Here is a 27,683-nt window from a genome sequence, read left to right as displayed (position 1 = left end):
CAGATCTTCGATGGCCGGTTCCGATGCAAGCGTACGTGCGTTATAAGTACAGATCGTCTGATACGGTATTATTATAAGGCGGTCCTGGCACAGCAGAAACAGGGAATCTATCCCCTGAATCCACCTGCGTCTCAGGGCAGGTATAAGGTCGTTTTTGGTCCGCGATTAGCCCCCTATCCGTCATTTGGGGACGCGCCACGTAGCCTCGCGAATAAGCGGCTGTGTTTCCTCTAACGAGGGAGATCCGTGGATTACAAAATATTACAACAAATAATATTAAGTGATTACATAAATTACAAATATTAGATTTAGTTTCAGGCGAAGGACAGTAAAATGGAAGCATCAACATTTCATTTTGGCAACGTCCAATGTATTGACAATGTAATAATGAACCACACAGGTTCGACACCCCACTGAGGCAAATTTTTGCAAAAGAGATGGAAACTTGAAACAACTTTTAAAAAATGAAGAATTTAATTATACATAGTTTACAGCGGTTTAGATATGAATTATATTATTAAATAAAATTTAATTACCAAAAAACTCAGATTCTGTGCACATTGTCAGGTCTGGGAGATCGCGAATAACTTGGTCATAAGAGGACCAAGAGGAAGAGTTCAAATAGTTTTTTTTCAGGAGAAGAAGGCTTGCTTTAAAAAAAATAGTAACATGGCTGTCCTCTCCCACTCTCTTTCTCCTATTCTTTTTGGAATTTTGATGGAACTGAGATGGTAAAAATTCCCATCTTTGTCCCATCAAAAATTTGGAAAATTGGCGAGGCAGTGGAGATCAGATGATGCAGCATCTGATAGAGAAAATCCTCGTCTACAAAAATCTATGTAGAAGATAATTTGCTTTGCATTAGGTTACTCCGAGTTGTTGAATTTTATTCAAAATCACACACTTCTCGGCGCGGGAGCGAAAATTGGGATTTTGACGATTTTTCTATCCCAAAAAATGGCTTTTTAAAAAATCACTACATATATATTCTGATGGGGGGTCTAAGGAAACCCCTATGTGCAAAATTTCTCCTTTCCGAATCGTCTGGTTTTCTCAAAATTTAGATGGGACAAATAAAAGTCGAAAATTTTAAATTTCGTCCCATCAAAATTCCAAAAAGACTAGAAGTAGGAAAAAACAGCGATGTGACTATTTTTAGGACAAACCTTCTTCTCTCAAAAACTACCTGAACTTTTTCTTTTGGTCCTCTTATGACGAAGGTATTCGCGAGCTCCCAGACCTAACAATGTGCGCAGAATCTGGGCTTTTTTGAAAATTAAATTTTGTTAAATTCACTTTGAAGCTGCTGCGTACTACGTAAAGTTACATTTTTCTTTTGAAGTTCTTTCAAGTTTCTCTCTCTTTTGCAAAAATTTGCCTCAGTCGGGAACCGGACCTAGGAGGCCACATAGTCATATTGCAGGGACAAAGTGTTGATTTTTTCGCTTTTTTTCTTCGTCCCTCTGTAATTCGACCTACGCACCTGACTATCCTATTTTTGGTCGTTCGTATTATGTATTATGCGTTTTAACCAGAATTTGACTTTTGGGATTGTATTCGAGAGGGACGTGTCCCATCACCTTGACCCTCGTTACGCTATCCGTCGTACTATCTCAAGCAAGGATGCAAAAGAATGTCTGTGGCTTTATATTGCAGCATTGGATGTGTAGATTTTTCATCCTGTTTTCCCTCTCCGCTGTCAACACACTGTGTAAACAACAGTGTATGATGAAGGAATAGGTAGACCGTGAGAGCCTCCAGGTCTCTGTCTGCTACCATTCTTTATATATTGGAGATATTTACATATACCAGATTATGAAATAGCTCTACTCATTCACATTCACTAATTATTGCTCTTTATAGTGAGCATGATCTTCGTTTTAAAAGTTTTTGCGAATTCTGTTTATATTTGTGCTCTTATTATTCTTATAAATTGGCACATGGTGCTCTATTGAAAAGAAACAGTGAAGCGTAAAACGAGGAGATTTATTAAACGTCAAAAGTAGGATTTGTTTCGACTTCGAAACTTTTTTAAATTAAAATCGATTTGGGTCGTTGATGCGCGAGAGTAATTCTTCACTCCACTGTTGAGCTAACACTTCATAACAAGTGAAACATATACATCGACTTTTGAGGCATTACATTCATTACCTAAAGAAGGAAACCTAAGGACTCAGAGACCAACAATTTTCACTGACGGTGTTTTTTTGCAATCAAACGGAAACAGGGTGTAGAGCTGCACTGGAATTCAGTACCTCCTTGTACACTCTCTGAAAGTAGATTTGTGTATCAAAAGATTACCATTTTATAGAAAAAATTGTTTTCAAAGAATAATTTTTGGCTATTTATCAGTTCTCAAGCACCGTTGTGTACAAGTATCATTGGAAGATTTCCCTTAATCCGTGGTTGTAATTGTCATTTGGAACGCAATTACATATTTGCTCTCAACAAAGGAGAATTACATTGTACTATTTCTCAATTTCTCAACTTTGCTCACTATTCCTGAAAATTTCTCAAGATAGTCACAAACCTTCACTACATTTTACTTTCCCTACAGGGACTACCATTACTTGTTGGGGCAGTGTGACGTTGTGTCAACGTTCTATTATAATTCTTCAGTTCTTCCCGATTTAGTGGGGTACTAATAATTTCTGTTCTTTTCTGAGCATAAAAGCGATCGAACACTCTCCTAATTCTTGCGAAAAAAAGATGGCAGTTTCCAATGTAATTCGAATTTACCAACAACTTTGAAAGTTTGCATAGAAAAACAAGGAAATGTTTAGTTGAGCTCTGCAATATTTGGTTTTCTTCATGTAAGCACTGATTCAGCGAATAGCGCTTTGCAGCGACTAAAGACTTCAGATAATTAAGATACTTCTGATAATTTCAACAAAAAACACAGGTTGCCATATTTCTTCTTCGATAGACATGAACAGAAGGTGAGGTCAAAATTTTCATGTAAGGATAAGCTTTCAGCGTTTGAGTCTCTCACGATCAGTTTCAGGCTTTAGAAAGTTTGCAGAGAGTTCTATTACCTTGTTTCCCATATAGGAGTGGGCTCTGGTGGGCGAGCTCGAATTTCAGCCGGAAATCACCAATTCACCACATATCAAAGTAGTAGCTCTCACTATAGTGTATTTGCTGTTGTTGGAGACTGAGCAGCGCTTGCCTATGGAAATAGCTTCTGATGGGCTCTCTAGGTGTAGGTCGGATATTTCAAGTCGTCCAAAAACCTACGCTTCGACTTCCATTTAGTGATCTGGCTTTTGTTTCAACATTACCCGAAGATTACCTTCCAGAGCTAGTAAGAGGTATAGCTGTTATGTCGTATTCCTCTTCTAACTTTTCTATTGAAGAGAAAATTTAAACGTTTTCTAACTGGTGATGGATGATAAATAGTGCCTTTTTTATTTAAGAGTTTGCTGATAAACTTTTTCTTAATCAATAAAGAGTATTTATACCATATAAAGCCTCATATATCTGGGAACTTTTTCTCAACCTTAACACAATAACTTTTTCTATTCAGAAAATATAGGTCGTGTGAAATGGGACGAATTTCGAAGAGATGCTGATGAAGTCCTCGAAGAAGATGCAATCCCGAAAGCTCCCCTTTGGAAGCAGTCGTTAAAGGTCTTTCATTTTCACAGTTTCCTTAAAGAGTCAGAGTCATTTGGAGACCTTCATCCTGTCTATTTCTTCTTATCAGAAGCATGTTTTACTTCTTTCCAGCTCTTAAAAATCCTACTACCTCATGTTGGTTTAAATGCGTTGTTACTGTCATATATTGCAATGGGAGCAATTATGTTTATTTGGCTGGAAGCGGATCATGAGCTTCAGAGCCGTAAGGTCGGTGAAATTTCTACTCTCGTTTAATCTTATTTAAAGGCATCACCCCACAAATCTGAAGTGGTACGGATTTCAGGTGGATATTCTTATACGGGATAGTAGATTATGGAGAGGAGGTGATTCCGTCCATTTCTTCCTAGATGCCATAAAAAACGGTTTGGAAGATGCGACATGCGCACAAGGCTGGCGCGCTCCAATCGAACTCGTTGTAGAAAATAGCGCACCGGAGCGCTCGAAGCCGTAACTTGCGGGACATTTTTTACGGCAATTAGGAAGAAATGGACGGAGTCACCATTCTCTCCATAATCTACGATCCCGTATACGAATACTCCACCTGAAATCCGAGATCCGATAAAAAGAGATCCTTGAAAAGCTCAGTGATTTGACTGGGTCCATACGCGAGTTCCTTCATATGCATGTGCTAGTTTCACATTCCACTGCTACTGCTCTATAGTTCCTTAGTACGAAATTGAGTTTATAATTGTGAACTTAGTGTGCTTATTTTCTCATATGTAATTATTATGACTTTGCTCTACCAAGTTAACCTGACAAGCATCACAAGGCAATCTTACATCGGTGAGCAGTGCCGCAAACAACAGTTTTGACAATTCTAGAATTTTTCGAAAGACAAGTAACTCAAATACTTTTGAGCTAATAAATAAGCAGGTAGGGTTTTTCAAACTCAAAAATGTACCAGGTAATAGGAACACGAAAAGCAAATGGTGCCAGAAATGTTCCACTCTGTCACCTTGACACTTCATTTTAATGTATTGGCAAAATTTCTCATACACAGACATACACACACATATTTTCAAAGTATTTTTCCCTTTACCCGGCAGTGATGTCTCTATTCTTGATTTATTGATTTTTGCTCTTCCAGTTCATTAAGGTGGAGCGTGCAAAATTCCCGACACCTGATTTCTGCATTTAATCGGGACGTTCACTGAAACTCCTCATGAAAATTGTGATGTGCATGGAAGTAATCAATTATGGCGTAAACAACTTTTGAATGTTTACAAAACACGTGGAAATACATAAGAAGAAAACCAAATAAAAGCATAAAGCGTGGTGCCAAAAATGCTTCACTTTGTCAGCTTGACACTTCATTTTAATGATTAATCCAAGGAACAAGAATTGACGAAATCAAAGTAAATTGAACAAAATCCCCTAACAAAGGAGGTGTGGTGTTTTGCACATACTTTTTATTTTTCCTCTTTTTTATTTCTATTATTATTATTTCTGTGCATTTTTATTTTCTATTATTATTATTTCTGTGCGAAAAAAAAGAACGCTAACGATTTTTTTCCAACTGGTAGTTACTGCGCAGATCTTTTACAATATTCTGCGTTACTGCTCAATATGTCACCCATATGTTGGGTCCTCCGTTCGCTGAGACGGCGCTAAGCAGTTAGTGGGAACATAAGTACATGTGAGGAGACAACTTCTACATGTACATCTATCAAAAATTTTGAATCTATAAATTGCATTTTTGGGGCTGGTAGATCCAGCTTACTTTTCAAATTATATTAGATAAAGGTTTCAGCTTAGAAACTCTGTAGTAGTTCCTATCAGTACAAAACTTTTAATGCCGAGTGAAGTCATTTTCGTACGCATACGACACATGTCTGTAGTAATTCCTCTGCATGATCACCGCACTTCTGGTCAAGTTTAGGGCAGTTGTGCAAAATAAGATGTACGTGAATTTCATCCATTTCCAGTTAATTTTTTAAGTAGTCTATTTTCTTGGAGGTCTGCACATATAATGTCATACGATGTTCTTAACTTACATATTTCTCTTAATTCTAATGTAGATGAGGGCGATATGTCGGAATCAGTCGATTATTGGCTGTTCTCGACGTAGATAATTACGGACACACACGACCCTCCATCAGCAAATGATCAGCTTAAACAAAACCTTACGGCTCTAGAAATACTGCGATACATGTAAGAGGCACGAATCCTTCACATGGATTCTGTAGACCTTATACACCATTTCAGCATGATGAGTTCTTATAACGGTAGCGAGGTGCTACTTGTAGCGGATGTGAACTTCATTGCAATTGGGTAGTAGAAATGCTGTCGCAAATTTCTGTCATCTCCTATGCCAATACGCTCATTGAGGCAATAGAGCCGCTCTATCGGGCAATTACTCGAAAGGTGAATTCACAATTCATGAGAGGAGGATGAGGGAGAGTTCGCTACCGTCCAGAATCTCAGATTTTGGAACGGATATAAAATCCAAACAGGTCAGAAACAGACTACTGATTTGTATACTCTTGAACGAGCGCCGATAATACATCTATTTGTTCTTATTACATGAGACAATTGTTTAGTGGCTAATTCTCTTAGAATGTGTGTCTATGGGCTTGGCGGTCCTTCTGTCGCATACTATATTCCCTTATGTACTCAGCAAAAGTATTCATGCAAACCCGTTGCAAAAATAAACAGAACTGTAAACACGCTTTATCGAAATAGGCCAGCATTTTTCTGCCTGGCAGATGTTTGGTGTTATGAGAATGGTGTCATCAGCGAAGCACTGTGAGCGTCGACAACTCCCATTGATCCCTTTCAGTTCTCGCGCTCTGTTCTCGATAATGACGCTAAGTATTTTGGATGAGACACCATCACCTTTTCGGACACTTCTTGTCACATCGACAATAATGTTGGTATAAAATGGCAAAATTCCGATAGCAAAAGGGCTCTGTAATCCTTGAGGTACTTTTAGGTACTGAGTGTAGTCAACAACGGCGGCAGAACGAGAACAAGAGTCTCCTTTCAGCTGAGGAGAGTCGACGCCAAGGTGTTGGACAGCATCGCCGTGGCAGGTAGCAAGCGCAGAATGTCGATAGAAACGACGTCAAGATAAAATCAAAGAGCAGCTGTAGTGTCATTGAACAACACCAAGAGAACCTAAACCAAAATAAAAACACTGAACAACGCTCTTCTAAAATACTAGGCAATCCCCACGTGAACAGAGCCGACATCGGAACGAAAACCCTGGACAACGCTTTGCTCGACATCCTGCAAAAGCAGCGACAGGAGAAGATGGTCGTTGAACGTTTGCGCGTTAAACGTTTTCGCAAAAACTCTAAAGGATACAGTAAAGATACGGTGGCGGTCGCAACGCTGCATCTAAAACATACAGAACACCAACTACAATCCTACTTCTACGCTGTTGCTCGGTGGTAGGAGAAGGTTTGCTCGAGGTAATGTTCACACTAGCACGAAATGAACAGTGGTATAGAAGAAATGGTAACAGAATTGGCTCAACGTAAAAATCGTATAACCACATTAATTCAGTTTGTTTTTTCATGACGACAGGAAGGGAGGGCAATGTGCGATTTCTGACGTAAACGAAGTTGCAGTCGTATACAAAGGAGAATGACATCCTTGCTACTGAGGGTTTTGCTATCAATCTTTGCCAGGCTGCGGAATCAACACTGATGGACTTCACTGTTATCGACAAAGATGCGTTCTTCTCACATATACGCTCCTCTTCCGGTAGAAGCGGATGGGATACGACGTTAGTGAGAGAAACAAAACCCTCATCACCCTATGCAATTCTCTCACCTTCCTTCCATCCTTATCTTCGCCACTAAGCTACACTAACTGCACTTCGCTGATAACATCGTTCTAATAAGATCTAACATCAGCCAAGCTGAAAGAAAGCTAACCGCATTTGACGAAAAGTGTGGAAGCGTGGGTCTTCTGTTGAATCATGTGATGCGTTCCAACAAAAGCCGTGAACAACTAGGTGTCATGCAATATTATATGCACTACAGGGGCCTCGATGCTCAGACTTCTTTACAATTTCTTCAAAAAAATTGTTGTTTTTCGTGCGCCTCGCGAGAGGCGAGACCACTGGGCGACTCTCGCACGTGATTGCGACAAATGGAGAATTTACTGCAGCCTGTTCGATCATTTCGAAGAACAACAAGAGTCACTGTGACCGAAGTGGGCTCCCTCTCTGTCAATCTATGTCAATCGGAATCAAATAGTCAAATAGATATGAGCCACCAGCTAGCCGGGTTATCTCGGCTTCTTCAAGCATAAGCAGTCCAAGAGCAATACAGCTATCTTATCATGAAGATATGCCCATTGTAGCCCGAAATGGGAAGCCTACGTATCACGTGAGTATTGCTTGCAATTCACCTTGTTAGGAGATTTAGAGAAACCTGTACCACAGTATCCGACGAACATCTTACAGCAAGAATCGTAAACTGGAAGAGTTGCGTTATGATCCCTTCAAGAGGAAGGTACTTGGAGACGTAGAAGATTGTGTTTACATTGTCGAGTTCCAGTAACAAGTTCTTCCTCACTAATGTATGCGATAGTGAAGCATAATGATAATGAAGAACAGTAAAAAAATGCTATCAGCACAGAAGTATCGAATAAAAGAGCGATACCAGAAGCTTTTATAGCTGTCAAATCGTTATCACTCCATAGGGAATGATGAACTGAAGATCCTAACTTGCCGCGCATGAGCAATGGTAGATATTGAAAAAATTGACCATCGCTCATACGCTGGGCATTGGAATGTGGGCGACTGTCGACTGTCCAAATGGGCGACTGTCCAAGTCTCCGGAAACGCAACACTACAGTTGTTGAAATCAATATCCAAGTGTACAGTGATGAATGTGTAATACCAACCAACCTGAACCTATCCATCGAACTCCACTGTCACGTGAATCTAAAAATATGCGGTACGAATTCTGCAGCTGACTGCTCAACAAATACATTTACAAAGGGTCCTGCGAGGATCAACATGAAGCGTTAGTTGGATAAAGAAGAAAGTTTGTTATGGATGAGATCAAACGACATTCCAGTACCTGGTATGTTTGCTCATTTCAAGCTCTCCATCGAGTTTTTGGCGTCAAAATAGAAGAAAGACCTGAAACTATGTGCAGATTTGCAGTCTACCTAATCTAATATAGAATATTTCACCTTATCTCTATACAAGCGATAATTTCTCAGTAGGATCGAGAACCTCTTTACAACGTTCATTGTACAGTTGACGCTAAATGACAAATCATCATGTGAAAAAATGGAAAGCGGTGCCAACGCGAATTATTTATTCAACAACGTTACGAGGTTTGCTCATGTATGGTGAGAAGCTTCTTGACGATAGAGGAATGTCTAATGAAGAATTCTCATAATCCTCTTGTCAGTTGATTCCTCCTGTCATCACATTCCACCTCTTCTACTAAGGATGTTTTCGCAGCACATTCAAAAACATAAGGGAACTCTACAAGAATTTTGGAAATCGCATGGAACCATTAACTTCTTTACTATTCTACAGAACAAAGAAGCATGGTGAGAGTATGGTGCGAAAGGAGATTATCAGATGTTCTGCTAGAGATAGCACGATGGTGCGAGATTTTTTCTATTCGAAAAAGCATTAAAGACACGAGCCTTTTAACACAGTTGTTTCTTTTCTCGGTAAATTCAGCTCCACGGAACTTAGTGGAAGCATTGCCGTTCACACTTTGACGATATTCCTGCTTTAGATTCCCACCAAACTACCTCAGCAAAATTTCCACTAGCTGTTGCTTTTTAAACACAAATATTTGTGCATAACAATAGGCAGGAGACGTGGAAAAATGGCCATCGTCTATTGACACTCAGTCATTGAATGCAGGGAACCTGTGTACAGCTGAAATGGAGCATACCATTCACTTTGTGTTGCAGGCGGATCCCGGGTCAAGCTATTTTGGTGCACTTGCTTTTTTTTCTAGTCATTCCAAAGAATTATCTTTGATTAACATGTAAACTGCAAACCGAGGCCTTAGTCAGAAGAAAATTTCTAATTATCACTTTAAATCAGAAGTCCTTATGAAGATCAGAATTAGCCATGGAGTATTTGAAACAGTAATTGTGGCGTAACTGATCCTGTCAAATTGAGCATTTTGCAGGAGAAACTACACAAGATTTATAGAATGTATGATAAGATTATCAATGAATCAACGATGATGTGCTCTGGAACTGTATATAATTCTAGTCAGGTTAGTAATTGTGATTCCTTCTTTATCGTTATTGTCTTCAGTTATTGTTTTCGTGTTATTTTCTTGCTACGTACAGAAATGCGTCGAAAAAATAACATACCTAAGTTGCAAGAGCACTGCTGTAAGCAAAGTTCATGTCGTGGTACTTAGTTATTTTCCTCTTGCGATATGTGGCATTCTCTCGGCATGGTCCTTTTTCTAATGCTGATCATAATCACGTTACACGGATGATAAACCTAACTGTAGGCGAGCAAATCTGTTTGTCAGTACATATTTGCAACATTCTACGGCACATCAAGAGAGGGTTCATCAACTGTAATGATCGAACGGGTGAACGCAATCATGAAATGACTCATTTCTCTTGAACAATGTTATTGTGCTATCTGCTATCGTCTGCCTATTATTCATCTTATACTGTTGTTGAAAACTAGTGTCACAGAGGATGCTAAAACTCGCGACAGAAAGCCGATTAATGGATACGGTAGTTTCTGATGTATCATCGCGGCATAGACGTTAATAGTTGCTATCCTGCAATTTCTTCTAGCATTAGCGCAACCATAGCTGAACCCAATGGTGAACACCAGAATCAATGGGGTGCATATCGTTAGATACCCGCAGCCTCCGCTACAACCTATCCTTAGGGGAAATGACTGGCAACGGCGATGGTTAGTCGCGCTGCGCAGCAGTTAAAGGCATCACCCCACGAATCTGAGGTGGTGCAGATTTTAGGTGGAGTATTCGTATGCGGGATGGGAGACTATGGAGAGGGGGGTGATTCTGTCCATTTCTTCCTAATTGCCGCAAAAAACCGCCCGGAAGATGCGGCGCCGCACAAGACTGGCGCGCTCCAATCGAACTCCCTATACAAAATAGTGCGCCAAAACGCCTGAAGCCGTATCTTCCGAGCCGTTTTTTTTACGGCAATTAGGAGGAAATGGACGGAATCATCCCCCTCTCCGTAGTCTCCCATCCAGTATACGAATACTCCACCTGAAATCCGTACCACCTCAGATTCGTGGGGTGATGCCTTTAATAGCAGCAGCAATATGCCTTTAATAGCGTCGCTGCGTTTGCCTTGTGCCCCGCTCATCACATCGTCTTCATCGTCTAATGAGGCGCGAAACATGCCTCGCAGGAGCACGCTATCTCTGGTACTGCTTCTGTACGGACTATCGATCGCTTACGTATAGAGGCACATCGAACGATTCCACACAAAATCCTAGAAATAGAAGATAATAATGCTTTATTTGTGTAAAACAAGCAAATCGGAACTTTTACAAACCACTGCAGTACCTTACGTGTATTAAATACTCTGTATAAATACAAATATATCTATATCTTCTATGTAGTTTTCCATTCACAAGTTCACGTCTTCCAACACCCAGGTTCTCGTTTTTACACCTTTAACTTTTATTTTGGAACGTTTCCAGCTTCATTTATGTTTTCTGATGTTGTTTTGTTCTTGTACAAATCTTCTATGTTTTTGTTTCGTTTTTCACCTCCTTCGCTGCTACGTTATTATCTTTTTGTTCTTTGAATCCTCCTAGAAGCCAGCTGTGTTCCGATCTCGGAACACGACAATTGATGATTTGTAATGTTGCAATACTGTCCCCTCCTTGCCGACCATATGACAAGAAGGCGGCGCGCTTTAAGGGGAGTGTTGCTTTAGTACTAGCCGGAGCAGGCCGGCAATCTTGTCTGTGCTCTTGCTGTCTGCATCCATTTGATAAACATTATATCACTAAACCACTGCTTTCTTTCTTGGGTATAAAATCCCATATTATCGTGAGCCATCACGACTCACGCGCACAATTTTCTAGTGGGACACGAGGTCTTACATCATCTCAACTCGACTCACGCAGCTAGGTGAGAGGGCCGCAATGGCCGACATTAGAGCCATCTACCTGGAAACTACGCTCTATCGATACTTTGAATGGAAAAGAAATTATGGAAGAAATGGAAACATTTGAAAATCCCCATGTTGAAGAGTCTGAGAGTAATAATGATAATGCGAACTCAATGTTCGTAGATCTATCGAGAATTCCACGCTTCAAGACCACGTTACAAAATGTATCTAGAGTTGCGAAAGTGCAGCACAAATGGATCAATCGATGTAATACTACTAGATTGACATCAATTGCAATACCTACAGTCTCGCGTTTTGCCCCGGACTCGCTAATTGACTGCGAAGAGATACGCTTAAGTGAGAAATTAATCATAGCATCATTTTGTAGGAATGTTAACACGAAAAAACTGCGAAAACGGTTTCCGAACCAAATAATTGTAAAACATGTAAATGGAATCATAAGACACAGATCAAGACTTTGAAATGCAAATCTACCTTTAGATACAAAAATGCCCATTTATATCGATAATGACTCTGACCTCGCTAGGCTTATTATTGCAGACTTGCATTGCAACAATGCTCACTGCAGCAGAGATCACATACTGTCTCTGGCTAAACAGAATTATTGGGTTCCGCAGTCATCAAGAGCAATTAAGAAGTACATAAAAGATTGTACTACTTGTAAGAGATGCCAAGATATGCCTTTTGGAGCTCCAGAGATGCCACCACTACCATCAGATAGGGTGACAATAAGCAAACCGTTTCAAAACGTAGGATGTGATTTTATGGGACCGTTTGTATCCAACAGAAATGAAAGGGTGTGCATATGTCTCTACACCTGTCTTGCAATCAGCAATCCATTTGGAAATGGTAGAAAGCCTTAGTACAGGGGCGTTTCTCAATAGTTTTATTCGATTTGTATCGCATAGGAGTGTACCTCTTTTAATGAGAACAGACTGTGGATCAAATTTCAAACTTGGTCAGAAAATAATTGAAAAGTTATTCGAAAGTGATGAAACAACAGGGAACTCAGTCATGAATTACTGTGCCTCTGAAGGCATTAAATGGATTTTTAACCCACCAGCATCTCCATGGACGGGTGGTGTATGGGAATGACTTGTTGGATCTGTGAAACGAAGTTTCCAAAAGTCACTTGGAAGAAAGAAACTGTCATTTGAACAGATGGTTACTGTAGTCACCCGTATAGAGGCAGTTATAAATACACATCCACTCACAAAACTCTCAGCAACTGATCTTTCTGGAATTCCACTCAGATCTATTGATTTTCTACAAGGAAATTTAATATTCTCAATTCCAAACTTTGAAATGCCCAATTTTAGAAACGATAACATATTTGAGCCAGAGTTGATACAGACAGCTACTCAAGCTTAGGAAGCGTTTGCATCTTCAGAGAACATTGCAACAAAGTTCTGGGGAAAATGGAACACTGAATATCTCACTATTTTACGTGACAGCCACAGATGTCAATTGAATCAGAAACGTTATGTGTGTAAAATCCCACAAGTCGGCGAAATTGTTTTGGTTGTACAGGAATTACTGCCCAGAGGACAATTGGTATACGGTAAAATAGAAGATTTAGTACGAAGCGCAAACGGCATGATAAGGTTCGCTAAAATTCTAATGCCTAACAGCAAAATTTTGCAAAGTCCAGTTAATAAAATATACCCTCTAGAGATCCCTTCAGTGCCTGACAACCAACAATCGGTTGAACGAAACTCTGAAATCATGGATAATGATATCCATATCCCAACCACAACTCAGTCTAGAAATCATCTAGTCAGAACCTCGAAATCTCGCGCTATAGACGTCATTCGAGAATTCGAAACAGACCTCGACAGATCAATGACCCCTACGTCTGCTCGATCAACAGTATCCTGCCTAATAACGGCAATGTTATCCTTGTTTCTAATCAACCCTGGTGATGCGCAACCAAACACCAGCATTATTTTAATAAAGGTATCGCGTTTATAACACCTCCTAGAGGACAATTCGAATTGTGTTTGATCATGAATGCAATCACTTAAAAATATTACGAAAAAATTAGGTATACTCTTCCTGCTTTACCCTTGGACAAGCCTGTAACGACAAAAATGCGTCTCTACTCGAGAAACGAAGTAATAACAGTGACCGAAAAATGTGAGCGTCATGAATTTTGCGCGGTACTTTCAACAATCTTGAGCAGAGCACTGTTAGGAAATCCACATTTTTGGCCGTTTGGCGCCATTCTTACTGTATCCATAATCTTGTACTCTATTCTCGTAGCAATGATGGCGTGGTCCATACGCAAATGCCGAAAACAAAGGCGGAGAAGAACTAATGTACAAGTTGAGTGCGAGCTGAGCACGTTCAAACCATTTCCTCTAATTGCGAACACTTTAATGGTAGTCACTTTGTTCACTTTAGCATTCGAAAGTGCTACATTCGCTTGTCAACATGGTTACACAAGGCACACCACAGAAACGGCGTGCGCGTCAAGAGGCAAATGTCTATTTGAATTTAGACAAGAAATACTCTTTAACAGAATAGATTCAGAAGTTTGTATTCAAACCAACCATTTGATTAATACAGCGGGTATGATGAGAGTGAAAAATAACGGCATAAAGCTCAATTGCAGCAAACTTTCACTCTTCCTCACAAGAGACACGATGAACACGTTTTTTCGCACCACGAGATGCGCTCAGATGGGATCCTGCACACAAAACATTTGTAACAGAATGTACCCGAATAATACTATATTAGAATTAGATATGGCCTCATCCAGTATACATTGTATGTGAAGAAACATGCGGCGGTATTGTCTGCGGATGTCTTGTGTCAATACCAGCATGCTCATTCTTGCGTCTGGCACAAGTACCAAAAAGTAAGTCAGTGCATGGAGTGGACGCCAACAGTGCAGGTTGACATCGAAATAACGATGTATAACAGAGGAAAAGAAAAATCGATAATTCTGATACCCTATGTCACTCACAAGTACGAAGAGCTATCGATTACTGCAGTTTCAATTCAAAAACCACATTTTCCTCTAATGGACAGAAGATTCGCTGTTTCCAAAAGCGGGGCACTAATGTTGCCAAATGATTTTAGTCTTCCTGTGGAATGCGAGTCATATTTCCAAGCGAAAGAAGAATTTTCAAAATGTGAAAATCGCATGGTTTGTACTTGTGAAAATCTAAGGTCTCCTAGGGGATGCAAATGCCTACTAGGTTCTATTAGGAATCTGCGTAAAGAGATCACAAATGTACTTCCCATTAAAACTCCATTCACAGGTTATAAGGTCAGAAATAAGGTTAGAAGAGGGAAATATCAACACCTATACTCACCAACATGAAACCGCTATTGTTCTTGAGTCAAGCCTTATGTTCAACAGCGCACATTACATCATAGAACAATCTTGTGATGTAACAATTGAAGAAATAAAAGGCTGCTATAATTGCCTTGAAGGAGCACAAGTTAAAGTCGGAAAACGGTCAAAAGGTACCCGTATGATGTGCCGCCGCGTATCCAGGAGGCTAATGAGCGTCGTTAATTGCACCGTGCGTCTCCTGATACCGTCATAATCGCTAGAATGGCCTGATTCATCCTCTTGTGCTACGTCTTCAAGACGCCCCGCCCACGCCACCCTCCCCTCCCATTTTGCTGCGTCTGCAGCTCTTACGACGATTTTTTTTTTGCCGCGCCTACAGCTCTTATGGTGCGCTTTTAGAATCGAACGTAAAAGAAAGTATCTGGTATTAAATGTTGTTCGAAGGTCTACATAAAGTGTGCTTGTAAGTTAATATAAAAGAAGGGAAGAATAAAATAGGTTTGTATAAGTAATATGCCATTTAGAAATGCGAGCGAAAATGAAATTATCCTGTTTCGACTTGCTAGGTGAAAAACACTCATTCATCTCTGGGAATGCGAGAGATATTTCAAAAAATGTCCCACTGATCGGTGTTATGCTATCTCCTTTACTTTTTTCGCTTTCTAAGGATTTCTTTTTGCTTAACTAGCTGGGTAACACTGGCATCCAACTATTAACGAGGCGCGAATGATGCCTCGCAGACATACACTGTACCTAAAGGTATATCTCGAAGACACACAGGTCTCTGTCTGCCACTAATACACCTAACCTGTCATATTGATTTTATGCAGAGAATAGATAGAAATAAAGCGATAAAACGCTGTTGAAAGAAGTTTGAAGAACCATACAAAGTTCTATTATATAAAACTGTATAAAACATACAAGCAAGTATTGAAATATTTAACATGCGCTCTATATAAACATTATATCTCTGTGAAATTTTCAAAAGGTAAAATGTAGAAAGGAGTTTGAAGAATGTATACAAAGTAATAAGCGCATAGAGTTTTGTTATTATAGCTGCTGCAGTTGAAAGTTGAACACGAATTCGTTGAATGGCATCGTGACAAACACATACTTATGCATTGTTAGTTTATATAGAAGACTTAGGTCATGAAATGTGTTAAATTATGAGATGTGTGAAAATATATGCATGCTATTCTTTTCTCTGGGGCATCTTTTTGAGATAATTTTTACTTATGTAAAGTTACATTGGATAGAAGAATCTACTTCTTCTCTTTTATTCCCAATAATATGCGCTTAGTTTACTATATCCGTACATCAGAATTCGCTGCGGCGTTGATCAGAGAGCAATAGGAAGGCGGGGTGTAGGTGATCTCAGGCGGTCGTGGAGGATGTCTAGCTGGTGAAGCGGCAGCGGTAATTACGCGGAGGAGCGCGGTGCTGAAGGGAGGACAGGAGCGGTCAGCCGGTTTTCGCGGGTACCTCTTGTCCCGCATCCGTTAAAGTCTCGTGCATAACTCGCATTAATGCCTGGGCAATTGTGCAGTGCGAATCTCAAGTGTTTTCCATCGAATGTGGGCCATCGAACAAAACTGTAATGTAATGTAGTATCACTGGAGTTTAGTAACGCTCTGGTAGAGCAAAAGTGTCACTCGTCTTGCAGTGGGCATGAGATCACAATTGATCTACATGGAACGCTTTTATACCATCCCAGAAGTAAGCGAAGTCAGGTTTATTAAGAAGAAATTAGCGAAGAAAGCGCAAACGAGTACTTTGGAAAATTTGATCTACCTGATCTTCAACCACTCTTAAAAGTTCTTAAAGAACACTGGAATTTGGCCCTTGGAACGCTAGGTACTATGGCAATAGCAATTGGGATCACCTATGTGCTGGGGCCCACCATCGCTTCACTATTGATTAAAATTATCGTTACTGTGCTAAAAACTGTTGTTTCCATAACAATTCTTCTATTGAAACTGCTTTGCGCCTGCGCAGGTAGGTGCTACATCGCACTTCAAAGACATTAGTCGTGATACGAAAGACTACGGCATCAATTGCGTGCATTGCGGTTTAACGCATATCACGCTTTTGATCAACATCAGCGGTCTTCCAAACATTTTCTACTCGTCTCCGCCCACCCAACTGCAAGCTCTACCTCCCTCGTCAACTCAAGTAAATAGTGGATTCGAGATTCTCTGGGAAAGAAGAATCGGAAAACTCCATGATATTACAACACCTTTTTTTTACGTAATGTATTGGCCTACTTATTTTGTTGTGTCACCGGAGTAACTGTATCAAGTAATCGCAATGCGAACACGGCACATGACCTCAGTGATGTGGTGTTGGATGGGCGTGGCTTAGTGATCACAGCTAGCCTAAGATATGCCTGCTCTGGCCTACCGACAGCCTTTTCTGCAGGCACTTATTCGGCTGCAGACAATCGGCTGCGGGTAGCTAACGACCGCCTCCCAAATCAGTGACATGATTACAGCACGCAGACAAAGGCGGCAAAAGATCGCTGATGTACCACTCAGCATACCCCTGCATTTGTGACTCATTGTGCTAATTGCGATTTCATCATGAATTGTCCTCCAGCAAGTGGGTCTCTTCATCACTAACATCATCTACTGAACACCACTATATGAGGAAAATAGATGTAAGCCACGGAGTCAACTGTTCTGTATTGCTCCTGCAGTAATGCGGAGATCTTGTCTCCATGACGCTGCGGTGTACTCTATCGCTCTTGTAACGACGTGGATACTCGCAATCTCATCAACGAGATGATGTTATGTTCTTCATCGTCTTTCCCTCCACATAAAGGTGCATTTGGATGTGAGTGGCGATGTAATACTGTGCGTTGAAGAAACAGAGTTACTGTAAACATCAAGATAATAAATAATGGAGAGAAGGGGTACAGTGGCCATTTATATAATACAGATGATGCAGACAAGGGATACTGTAGCCAATGATACAATACACACATACATGCAGACAAATACCCTCATCGCAGTGGGCAATACAACCGTTGCTGTTGGCATGAGATGTCCAATTCTAAGTAATTATTATTTGAATTGATGAGAATTTGTGTCAGTGGCAGCGTCTTCAAGGAAGAAATGATGCCTCATTAGTAGTCTCGCGCGGCTACTACGCGAAATCCCGTAGTACCTTCTTACTTTCAAATTTTGGAGTGAGTGAGAGGTGGGAAAGTTATCCTTCAGCACAGTGTCAGTGTCCATGACCTGGTTCGTCCAATGCCCAGGGAAACATGGAACTCTAACAACAAACAACTGCACCGCCACACTGAACTGCTCCAGAAATAGCTTTAACAAGCCGTACTGTCCAGTCTTCTGCGATAACTGTGTATAGTATTCGATGAACTGCAGGAAGCATCCCGAAAATATCGATTCGAAAACAATAACTTTCGCACTTGCGATGTAGATGAAGAAAAATAGGAAGTGCGACATTATGGAGAACGATTACATGAAGCCGGTGAAGCAAATAGGCTCAAGAGGTTGCGTAGATGCGAATTTGTGCGACTGCGGGAAGTCTTAAGAGTCTTAAGAAGTGAGTCTTAAGAACCCAGGCATCTACAGAAACAGCTAAAGGATACAAAAAGGACGTCATCAACTTAACAGAATATTGTCAGAAAACCCAGCCGGCACGCTGTCAGTTGAAATTGATGCTGATGCAAACATCGAATCAGTATAAACAATCAATACAGTATGAACACCATGAATACAAACGTCGGACCGTGAAAAGTGTCTGGCAAAACGGAAAATGACAACCCTCGACCATCTAGTCGATTATGTTGTGGTAAGGAGCATACCTTTGTCCATGTTTCGGAAATACAGAGAGTTTTGGAACATAGGATTAAGCTCTGATGCCCGTCAAATTTTTTTCCTGTTTAAACCAATACAGGAGAAGAAATTGATGAATTCCACCTCAACCTATGATCGACGTGGCAGATATGAAAAGTGAGGAATAGATTAGAAAACTATATTAACGACCGTCGATTTAGTTAGAGGGCAGATCAGAAAGAAGCTGCATGGGCGGATTTCTTCATTGAGTATGTTAGCAATACTGCAGAAGAAATAACGCCAAACCTACCGTTCACTTTGCATTTGTGCCTAAAAGATCCAAAGGCAGTTTGCCAACCGCTCCGCAGGAAATTTTAAACAGAAGAAGCTTTTGAGAGGCAAATCACGTCTCCAGTTGCAATCTGGGAGTGATGACCTTTAATGGCGGGTTTCTAAGAAAGCTTAGAAAAGACTAGACAGCAAAGAATTGACTTACTCAGACCAGCGAAAAGAAGAGATGTTCACTATTGCTCAAATCTGTTAATGAAGTAGCTCTAGGCGAAGCAACAGTACCCATCCAGAGCGAGCACTTTAACGCATTGTTGATTCAGCTAGTGCTATTGGCTCTTGAATTTGAACCTATACGAAGTAGCAGTCAGTGAGGAACCGTCGACCGAGTTAGTGATTCTGATCCATCTTAAGGTATTTGAGGGTGGAAAGGTTGGGTAGACGGCGGAATTAGGGCGGCAGTGTTGAACTCCCGTCTTTCCTTAAGGACTCGCGAGATGACGAAGATCATTTGTTCAAAATGTTAGGCATAATATGTTCGACTTCACTATTTCTCCACAGTGATTTAGAAAAAAAAACGTGTTCTATACGGTTAATTTCAGGTATGTCCTAGGTAATCTCATTTTTGAGGTCTAATAATGATGTCCGATCAACATAACAGAAAACAGCAGAGTGATTTAACGACATCTCCCAAGAAATCGCTATGTTTCCTTATTTTATGACATGTCAACAGTGGGAGTAGCGTCACAATCGGTATGGTGTTCGCATGCATTGTCCACAGCTCGAAGACTATGGTGCCAATAAAGCCTTTCTTTCTTCAAGGGTCGATAAATTGTCACCTGTCACCAAACCTGTCTGCGAGAATAAAAATGACTTGTTACAACATCTTTTCGCCGCAAGTCATTATGTGTGCTGCACACGCGTTCAAAGGATTCTGGATTGATGCTGATCGCATAGAGATTCCAAAGGAATCAATCAATGCCGTGCACTTTATCCACTACGTGTTATGCCAAGCTTAGCAGTCATTAAAACACATTTAAATCAAGCTTATTTTGAATTACGAAAAAGATAACCGGGAAAATATGTGCACTTCTAGTGTCTTCTCTCTGATACACCTGAGTTCAGTTTCAGTAACGCCAAACAGATCATAGAGAAGGGACGTTGCTTCCAGTAGGATTCCTTTTTTGGATTCCGCGTTCCATGTATTCTATTATTCTTCCAGGTGGATCTTCGTTTGAGACCCCTGTTACGCATTTTATCGCGAACACATGAATATGATGATAGGTTTACGGAGAACGGACAACTGTGGAACGATGTCGAAGACAATATGACGACGCGGTAAGAAAATTCAATATGGATTTTGATGAATGGTTGTTTACTAGTACACAAGCTTTTCGTTACTCATTCTCCAATTTTTTTTTGCCTCTTCACTCGAGGATTTTCGATGTGACTTTGTTAAAGGTAGCACGAATCTGACGTGTTGAAGGAATCCGTGGGAAAATCTAGAATTAGGGTTGTAGGTCGTGGGGCCAAGGGTGATTCCGCTCATCTCTTCCCGATCGTCGTAAGAAAGAGCGTTGAAGACGACGTTTTTAAGACGATTTCAGTTCCAACGCGCCACCCTTGTTTACGCACCGCATCCCTGTGCGATTGGTCGAAGATCGGTTATGTCTTCTCATCATCCTCTTCAAGTTTCCACGCCGCTTCGTACGACGATCAAGGAGAGATGAACGTAAACATACCTGATTTTGCAATCTACAACCCCATCTCTAACTTTTCCCGCGGATTCTTTCATCACGTCTGATTAGTATGCTGCCTTTAAGTGTAAACGTTTAGATGGTCCTTCGCGGCGGCTGTTCTGTACGCGCTGACTGTTATTACATCCACGGGTAAGTTCGTCACTCATAAGTCAGTTCTCCTCTTGTGCACAGCATCAAAAAGAAAAACTGCTAATATGCGCATATGCGCAAGCTATATGAAGTGGACACGTTTTGAACGAGAATAAAAATCTTCTTTTGCGCTGAAACATCTCAAGTTAGGAGGCATGGTGGCAGGGGTTTTTGGGGATCTTGTTCACTTCATTCGACACCGGTTGACCAATCAGGCTGAAGTGAAATTCGTTTCCTCTATTTTTCTAAACAAAAGTTTAATCAGCAGCATATGTTGTTGTTTGCCCTACTGTTTCCTAGTGTTTTTTCACTTGTCATTAATTAGGTTTTGCGTTTTGTTTTTTGTTGTTTTTTTTTTGAGAATTCTCGAGAATTTTTCACTTTTTTCTGTCCTCTTCCAAGTTCTCCATGTTTTGTTCGATGTTCTCCATTTGATACACTACAAATCATATAAGCAGATCCGCCTGCTTGTTCAAATGCAAAACAAAGAAGGAAATTTTCGTCCAGGATTTTTCATTTTAATAATTTAAAGACATACTAGTAAGAATAAATAATTATCGTACGGCACTCCTATAGAGCGAGAAATCCCCTATCAATTGGTTAGGAATCTTCTGTCAAAATTTTTATTTCTGTTTTAATTTTTAGGTGTGAAAAAAGGCTATGAATTATTTTTCAACCTAATACATACGTTCGGTTTCGATAAATTACCTTTACTGAAACATACTCTTATTGATTATTACGTATTTTCGCAACCTAATAAAACAGTGGTTCACTCTTATAAACTTGATCCACTTCGATTGCTCGAATTTCTATATGTTCAGAAAGGCAGACAAACAGAAAATGTCATTGGGAGTTATGCAGACAAACGTAAAAAAGCTAGAGCCGATATCAGTAAACAGAGTCGCGCCACACCGCACAGAATCCGTTTGAGTTCCCTCAAATATTTTATAGTATTTAAGTGATCAGATAGAGGAAGCAGTCTAACCACACATTTTCTCGAGTGTTCTTTGTTCTCAAACCGTAGCTGTAGAATTTTCCCCTTGACTCCCACAGTTTTTTTTCTTTTGATTAGAAGAATAGAAAAAAAAAGAAATTTCGGGCTCAAGCGGAAGAGGCCAAAGCGGATATTACTATAATGTCTCTCATCAATGAGAACCCGTGAATGTTAAATTTTGGCCAACCAAAACTAAAAACTAACTAACTACAACTTCTAAAGGATAGAGAGAGTTCTGTGGTAAATTGTTACGCATTCAAAACCTGTGAACACGATTATTATTATGAGGAATTGTCTTAAAAACTATTTGGGATACTCTACGTCAGCAATCAATTTCCCGCTATTCACTACCAAAAGTTATGGAAGCGCTACTTGAGGTGCATATCTTTAAGTCCAACTTTAAGTTTTCCAAAGGAAGCGAAAAAGTCATTTTTTCTTGCTGAATGACTTGATTGTCGGCTTTCCTTATGCTTTCTACATTTTCTGGAACTCAGCTGCTAGCGGCGGTAGTGCAACAGTAATCGTTCGATCCATAATCTTACTTTTTCTACGAATCCTAATTTCTATGTGCTTGAAATGTGGCACACCTAACAATGTTCTGTCCACATTGACTACAATAGAAATTCTTCAAGATGTTGTCTTTCATCTCTTCATGTTTCTTATTGTGAAGTACTCAGTGTGTTATACAATACTGAGAACTTGTCGTTTCTTCGTGAAGCGAATGTTACTCCATCGTCGGCCTGCTTGAGATCGACAATTGGACGTTCTGATGGTATCAAGTCAATAGCACAGGACAGTTCTTGAAGTCCTTATTATGCTGCCGATGGCAAAGTCGGACAGAAAGGATTTTTCTATCCCCTCTTCTCTTACTCTAGCTTCCACTCCTAAATGGTGAAACACAATTGGATGGTATTATTGGCAGCATTTATTCGTCGATTCATCTTGTCAACTAAGCAAACGATCTTTAATAAGATTTCAGTAACGCGAATCGAATTGAGTCTTCGACAAAGGTATCGAAAGCGGCTTCAAAGACTAGAAGGGTCAATTGCATAGATTTCGAGTATTATTCTTGGTAATGAAAACATGATCTACTGTAGATTGATCGGAGCGAAAATATTAGGCTGGACAGAAAGTCTTGTCACCCATTTTTCGAAACCTCCAGAACTTTCTGGGAACCATGTTGCATTTGTAGGAAATTCTCGAAGTCTCTCCACAATAGGTATATATAGCCGGGGCTCTTCCTTAACTTTAATCCCGATGTCAGTTGCGCAGTAGCAGCTTGAAGCTATTATTTTCTATGAATAGCCCGGCGGCATTGGAGCAGCGGCAGCAGCTCGCAACATTAAGAGCAGATTGGGCAAGGGCACCACTACTATCAAGACTGTCGAGCGCTATTTCGCTTCGAAGACAAGCCCCGGTCGGGATGTTCCTTAACTGTCGAAGACTCCGCCATTGTCGACGTTGTCAAAGACGGTCCGGAGATCAACACCCGCAGTCTTGCCACAAGACTCAGGTGTAGCCATTCAACAGTTGTCAGTCGCCTCCAGGCTCTCGGCTGCAGAAAAGTGCTAGCTCGATGGACCCCTCACACCTTGACGGATGGCACCTGGTTTACCCAAGTATCCATCTGTCAATCTCTTCTTCGTCCACATCGAAAGGAGTTTCTCGAAGATCTTATTACTGGTGATGAGAGTAGGGTCCTTTACGGCTCTAACGCACCGTGCTGTGTGGCTCCCTCGAAGAGAAGACCCGCCGACGCTAGCCAAATCGGACCTCCACCCCTAGAAGCGCCTCATTTGTTGCTTCTGGGATTCGAGGAGAATGCTGTTTTATGAGCTGCTCCCACGATGCCACACCGTCACCGGTTTTATATACGCTAGCCAGCTCCAGAAGCTAACTAGCGCACCGGCCGTTAGAGAAAAACGGCCGAGACGAGCTTCAGTGCACCTCCACGATAACGCTAGGCCCCATGTAGTCAAAGAGACCTATAAAAAACTGGACAACCTTGCCCCCTCAGACTACCACATATTTCTTCCCTTTAAGGCGTTCCTAGCTAAGAAGATCTTCACCAAGTTTGAACAAGTCGAACAGGCGGTCAGCAGCTTCTTCGACTCCCAGCCTCCTCAATTCTGGGAGAAAGGGATCGCTGACCTGCTCATTAGGTGGGACACTGTTGTAATCAATAATGGTGATTATATTATTGATTAATTTCTATTGTAAACTGAGTAAAAGAATAACGCAGGAAAAATGACAAATGGTGACAAGACTTCCTGTCCAGTGTAATAAAATCGGCTTGCTCATTTGAGTGGAAATTTCTTCCGTGTTTTCTATAAGACGCTCCAGCATGTTGTGGAGAAGAATAATAAACGTTTCTCCATTACTCACGTATCCTTTTTAATAATAACTGATAAAATTTAAGTAATTCTACTGATTTTTGAATAAAAGGTTTTTAACTACTTCTCCAACAAGGTTGGGATTTTCTCAACAGGAGGTCGTTGGAGGAGTGTCTGAGCAAGAGCGTCTCGCAAAGTTGGTGAGAAGAAGAGGAATGAAATGAAGAGAATCAAAAGGAAAAAAGGAGAAGGAAAGTCGTTTCGAATAAAGCTATATTAAGGGTGCAAAATTTAATTCTGATAATCTTATGTACGCTTGGTGAGAGACCCACTGATATCACGGGGCTGGCGCAGCGCAGGGTTGCTCTTTTCTATTATAACGGTCAGGGATCAATCTCTGACACAAATGAGACTTCTGCATTTAGCGATGAACAGTTTAAGCTATTACTGAGCAAAAAGACAACTACTGCTGAAGACAGCGATAAAATTAGTACAAAGTTAGCTCTGCAAGTTGCTGAATAACGACGCTCACAGTGGAGTTCATATAATTTATTTTCATACCTCTGTAGAGAAATGGTTTTTCTATATTCGAGAAATGTTGATGCTTTTGATTTTCCACTTTCTTAAACTAGTAGAGAAAGATTTCAAATTCTTTCTAACCTTTTCTAATTTTTCTCAACTACCTTTTGGGAGAACCACAACATCTACAGGAACCAAAATTTGCAGTAAAGGATACTCCTATGCTCTTTGAAAATATCGCAGCGGACTTCTCTACCGCCTTACAACGAGTCCTTGCAACGAGAAAAAGAACAACATTTCGGATTTTCGGCTACGCGTCGAAAAGCGTACGAATTCAAACAGAGCACAGTAACTCAGTTCCTACTTCAAAAAAAAAACTAAATCGGTTTAAAACAAATTATAGAGAGGATAGATTTTCCTATAACAGTCCGTTTTCACTTCTTCCACTTGGTTTTCGTTCCCTCAAAATCTAGTTGAGGAACAGGTGAAAATTTTGCTGAAATTCCCACCTTTTTCTCAACTAACTTTCGGAAGAAAGCCAGAGAGTCTAAAAGAGGTTATTCAACTATTTACAGTGCAAACTTTCCTCTAGAAAATAAAACCTTTACTTATCTTTCTAGTTTCTTCTAGTTTCTTTTTGCATGTTATAAGTTTTCATTTTAATCTAACAAAATCATACTAGTGCAGCAGTCATTTCCAATCAAAGTGAGTGTTAATCGCTAAAATCTTTTCCAAGACGCTCCTAATTGCTGTAAAGAAGTTTGTAAATACTATTTAGGAAAAATCGTCGGTGAGTTATTCTCTTCAGCAGTTTTTTTTTGTTTCGTAAAAATTAAGACTTCGCTGGGGATCGAACTCTTGAAAATGTATAATCAGTTTCAAATGAGAGAAGTATTATCGATGAGCGGTCGCTGAGAACTTCTTCTCAGCGAAGAGAAAAGAACTTAAGAACATGGTTTCAACTTGTATGGGCATATGTTCACGGATACACTTCCGAACCCTTGCAGTGAGCTATTTGTGGCATCTATATTATATTAGACCAGCCTGAATGTCCGGCCAAAGCCGGACTTCAGGTTTGTTTTGGTGTTCGTTTCGCTCGCCTCCACCGGTCAGTAAGAAATAACAGAAATAACAGTAGCGACATTTTTTGAAAAATTATAATTGCTTTCTTCTATCAACGTTTTCTTCAATTTTTTACCCGAAAATTTAAGCATAGATGAGAGATTTTATGGTTTTTCCCAGCATGAGGAGACATGCTGGAAAATAGTTATGCCAAGGAACCACAGAAACCCATTCTACAGCGTTGTGGATCTCGCGCACCAATCCGACGAAACCCGTTTCTTCCCTCTCTATAGCTTTTGCAGCACCGGCGCATTATTTCGACCCCGTGAGACCCGTCCCACCCCATTTTACCGCGTTGAATCTCTAGCGCACCAAACCGACCCCATAGTATCCGTCTCCCTCTCTTTTTGGAATTTCTTGACTGAGACACACACATACACAGACGCACACACGTGACAGAATAAACCCGTTATTATACAGCATGACAGTTTGCAAATTTGGGAGCATACATTAACGTAAAAGTTTACTTACCCTCACTAACATATGAGAGAAGCTAACTTGCCTTATCAAAGCCAACATAAATGGCTGTATAGCTTTGGGCAATGGTGAAAAGGTAGAGTGCTCGCTTATCAGGTGCATGTCGATAGTTCGGCACCTCACCGGTGAAGAGTTTTGCATCATTATGGAGTATTTTAGAGTAGTAGACACACAGACAAACACACACACACACATACACACATACACACACGGACTAAGCGCGTTATTATATGGCATGATAACTCTATTTTACTTATAACACTAATATTAATATTCATTGTGGTACTTTTTATTAATACTTATTATATTGCATTATATTCCTATCTTAATTCCTTTATTAGGCGTCCAGGAGAGAACACAAGCCTGATTGCTACCTGCTCGTGGTGGCACTGCTGTAACTATACACAATCAGGCGTTCGAGTGTACGCATTGGGAACGTACAAGTTATATAACGTGCACTGTTGTATGGCTAAAGATTCCCGTACATTGCAAAAAGGTGCTGTCGTCGAGGACATCGCCAAAGCCCACTACTTGAAAGGTCAACTGCTTGAGGGGAGCATGGAATCTTTGGCAACAACCATTCGTCTTGTCACGCTGAACTGTCGAACATTGTTGAGTGAACTCCAGCAAATTGCCCTGTCTAAACTTCTGCGATATCTCTTTGTGCGGTTTGCTGCACTGCATGAGAGATAGGCCTATCAGCAGCATCGAAAATTATACCATACACTGCGGCGATACTGATGAGAAGAAAGTAGGTGGCTATGCGATAACTGTGAGGAACGACTACAACAAACTGGTGGAGAAACATGGCTCAACTTTGCCCAGTTGCGCTCTTGTACGATTGGGGGATCGCATGGGATGTAAACTCCGGATCGTAAGTGTGCATGCACCTACAGAATCCGTTGAAGACAACGGAAAGGACGCCTCCTATAATCAACTTAATGCGTTGATGTCTAAAATATCCAGCCAGCATGTGGTCATTGTTGTGATCGACGCAAATGCGAATATGGGGCTTGAACAGCAATCCGATGTTCTATGAAAATGGTATTATCCGGCGTTCGCGCGTCGGATGACGGTGGCCGTCTGGTCGACTTAAGAACACAGAAAGACTTAAGAACTTAAGAGCTCCCACGTTTAAGAAGATTCATCAACGCCATCAGCTCACGTGGCTGGGTCAACCTTTTTGACGCGTGAAGAGCAGCGCAAGCGGGAGATGAGAATTCTCAAAATTCAGCTCGATTACGT

General features: G+C 40.6%; 2 protein-coding genes across 3 annotated transcripts; both read left to right on the top strand.

Annotated features, from left to right (window-relative positions):
- Nucleotides 1–333: 333 nt before the first annotated feature.
- On the top strand, nucleotides 334–23,822 carry RB195_022119 (uncharacterized protein; the record flags this gene model as incomplete). 2 transcript variants are annotated; one of them, XM_064209139.1, is made up of 7 exons in its annotated part: nucleotides 334–400; nucleotides 3,527–3,630; nucleotides 3,730–3,846; nucleotides 9,759–9,848; nucleotides 20,327–20,442; nucleotides 20,941–20,993; nucleotides 22,658–22,791. In XM_064209139.1, 7 exons carry the CDS (start codon nucleotides 334–336, stop codon nucleotides 22,789–22,791), a joined length of 681 nt encoding a protein of 226 aa, XP_064065020.1. The 2 variants fall into 2 exon arrangements, with proteins under 2 accessions (XP_064065020.1, XP_013300364.2); XM_013444910.2 differs by lacking the exons at nucleotides 334–400; nucleotides 22,658–22,791 and adding exons at nucleotides 3,188–3,311; nucleotides 23,335–23,822.
- Nucleotides 23,823–27,120: 3,298 nt separating this feature from the next.
- Nucleotides 27,121–27,477, top strand: RB195_022118 (uncharacterized protein; the record flags this gene model as incomplete). Its single annotated transcript, XM_064209138.1, has 1 exon — nucleotides 27,121–27,477. One exon carries the CDS (start codon nucleotides 27,121–27,123, stop codon nucleotides 27,475–27,477), a length of 357 nt encoding a protein of 118 aa, XP_064065019.1.
- Between the last annotated feature and the right edge of the window lie 206 nt (nucleotides 27,478–27,683).

This window comes from Necator americanus, chromosome X (assembly GCF_031761385.1).
Source record: "Necator americanus strain Aroian chromosome X, whole genome shotgun sequence".
NCBI classification, from domain to species: Eukaryota; Metazoa; Nematoda; class Chromadorea; order Rhabditida; family Ancylostomatidae; genus Necator; species Necator americanus.
The sequence above is the reverse complement of the archived record's forward strand: the minus strand, read 5'-3'. Positions and strand labels throughout refer to the sequence as shown.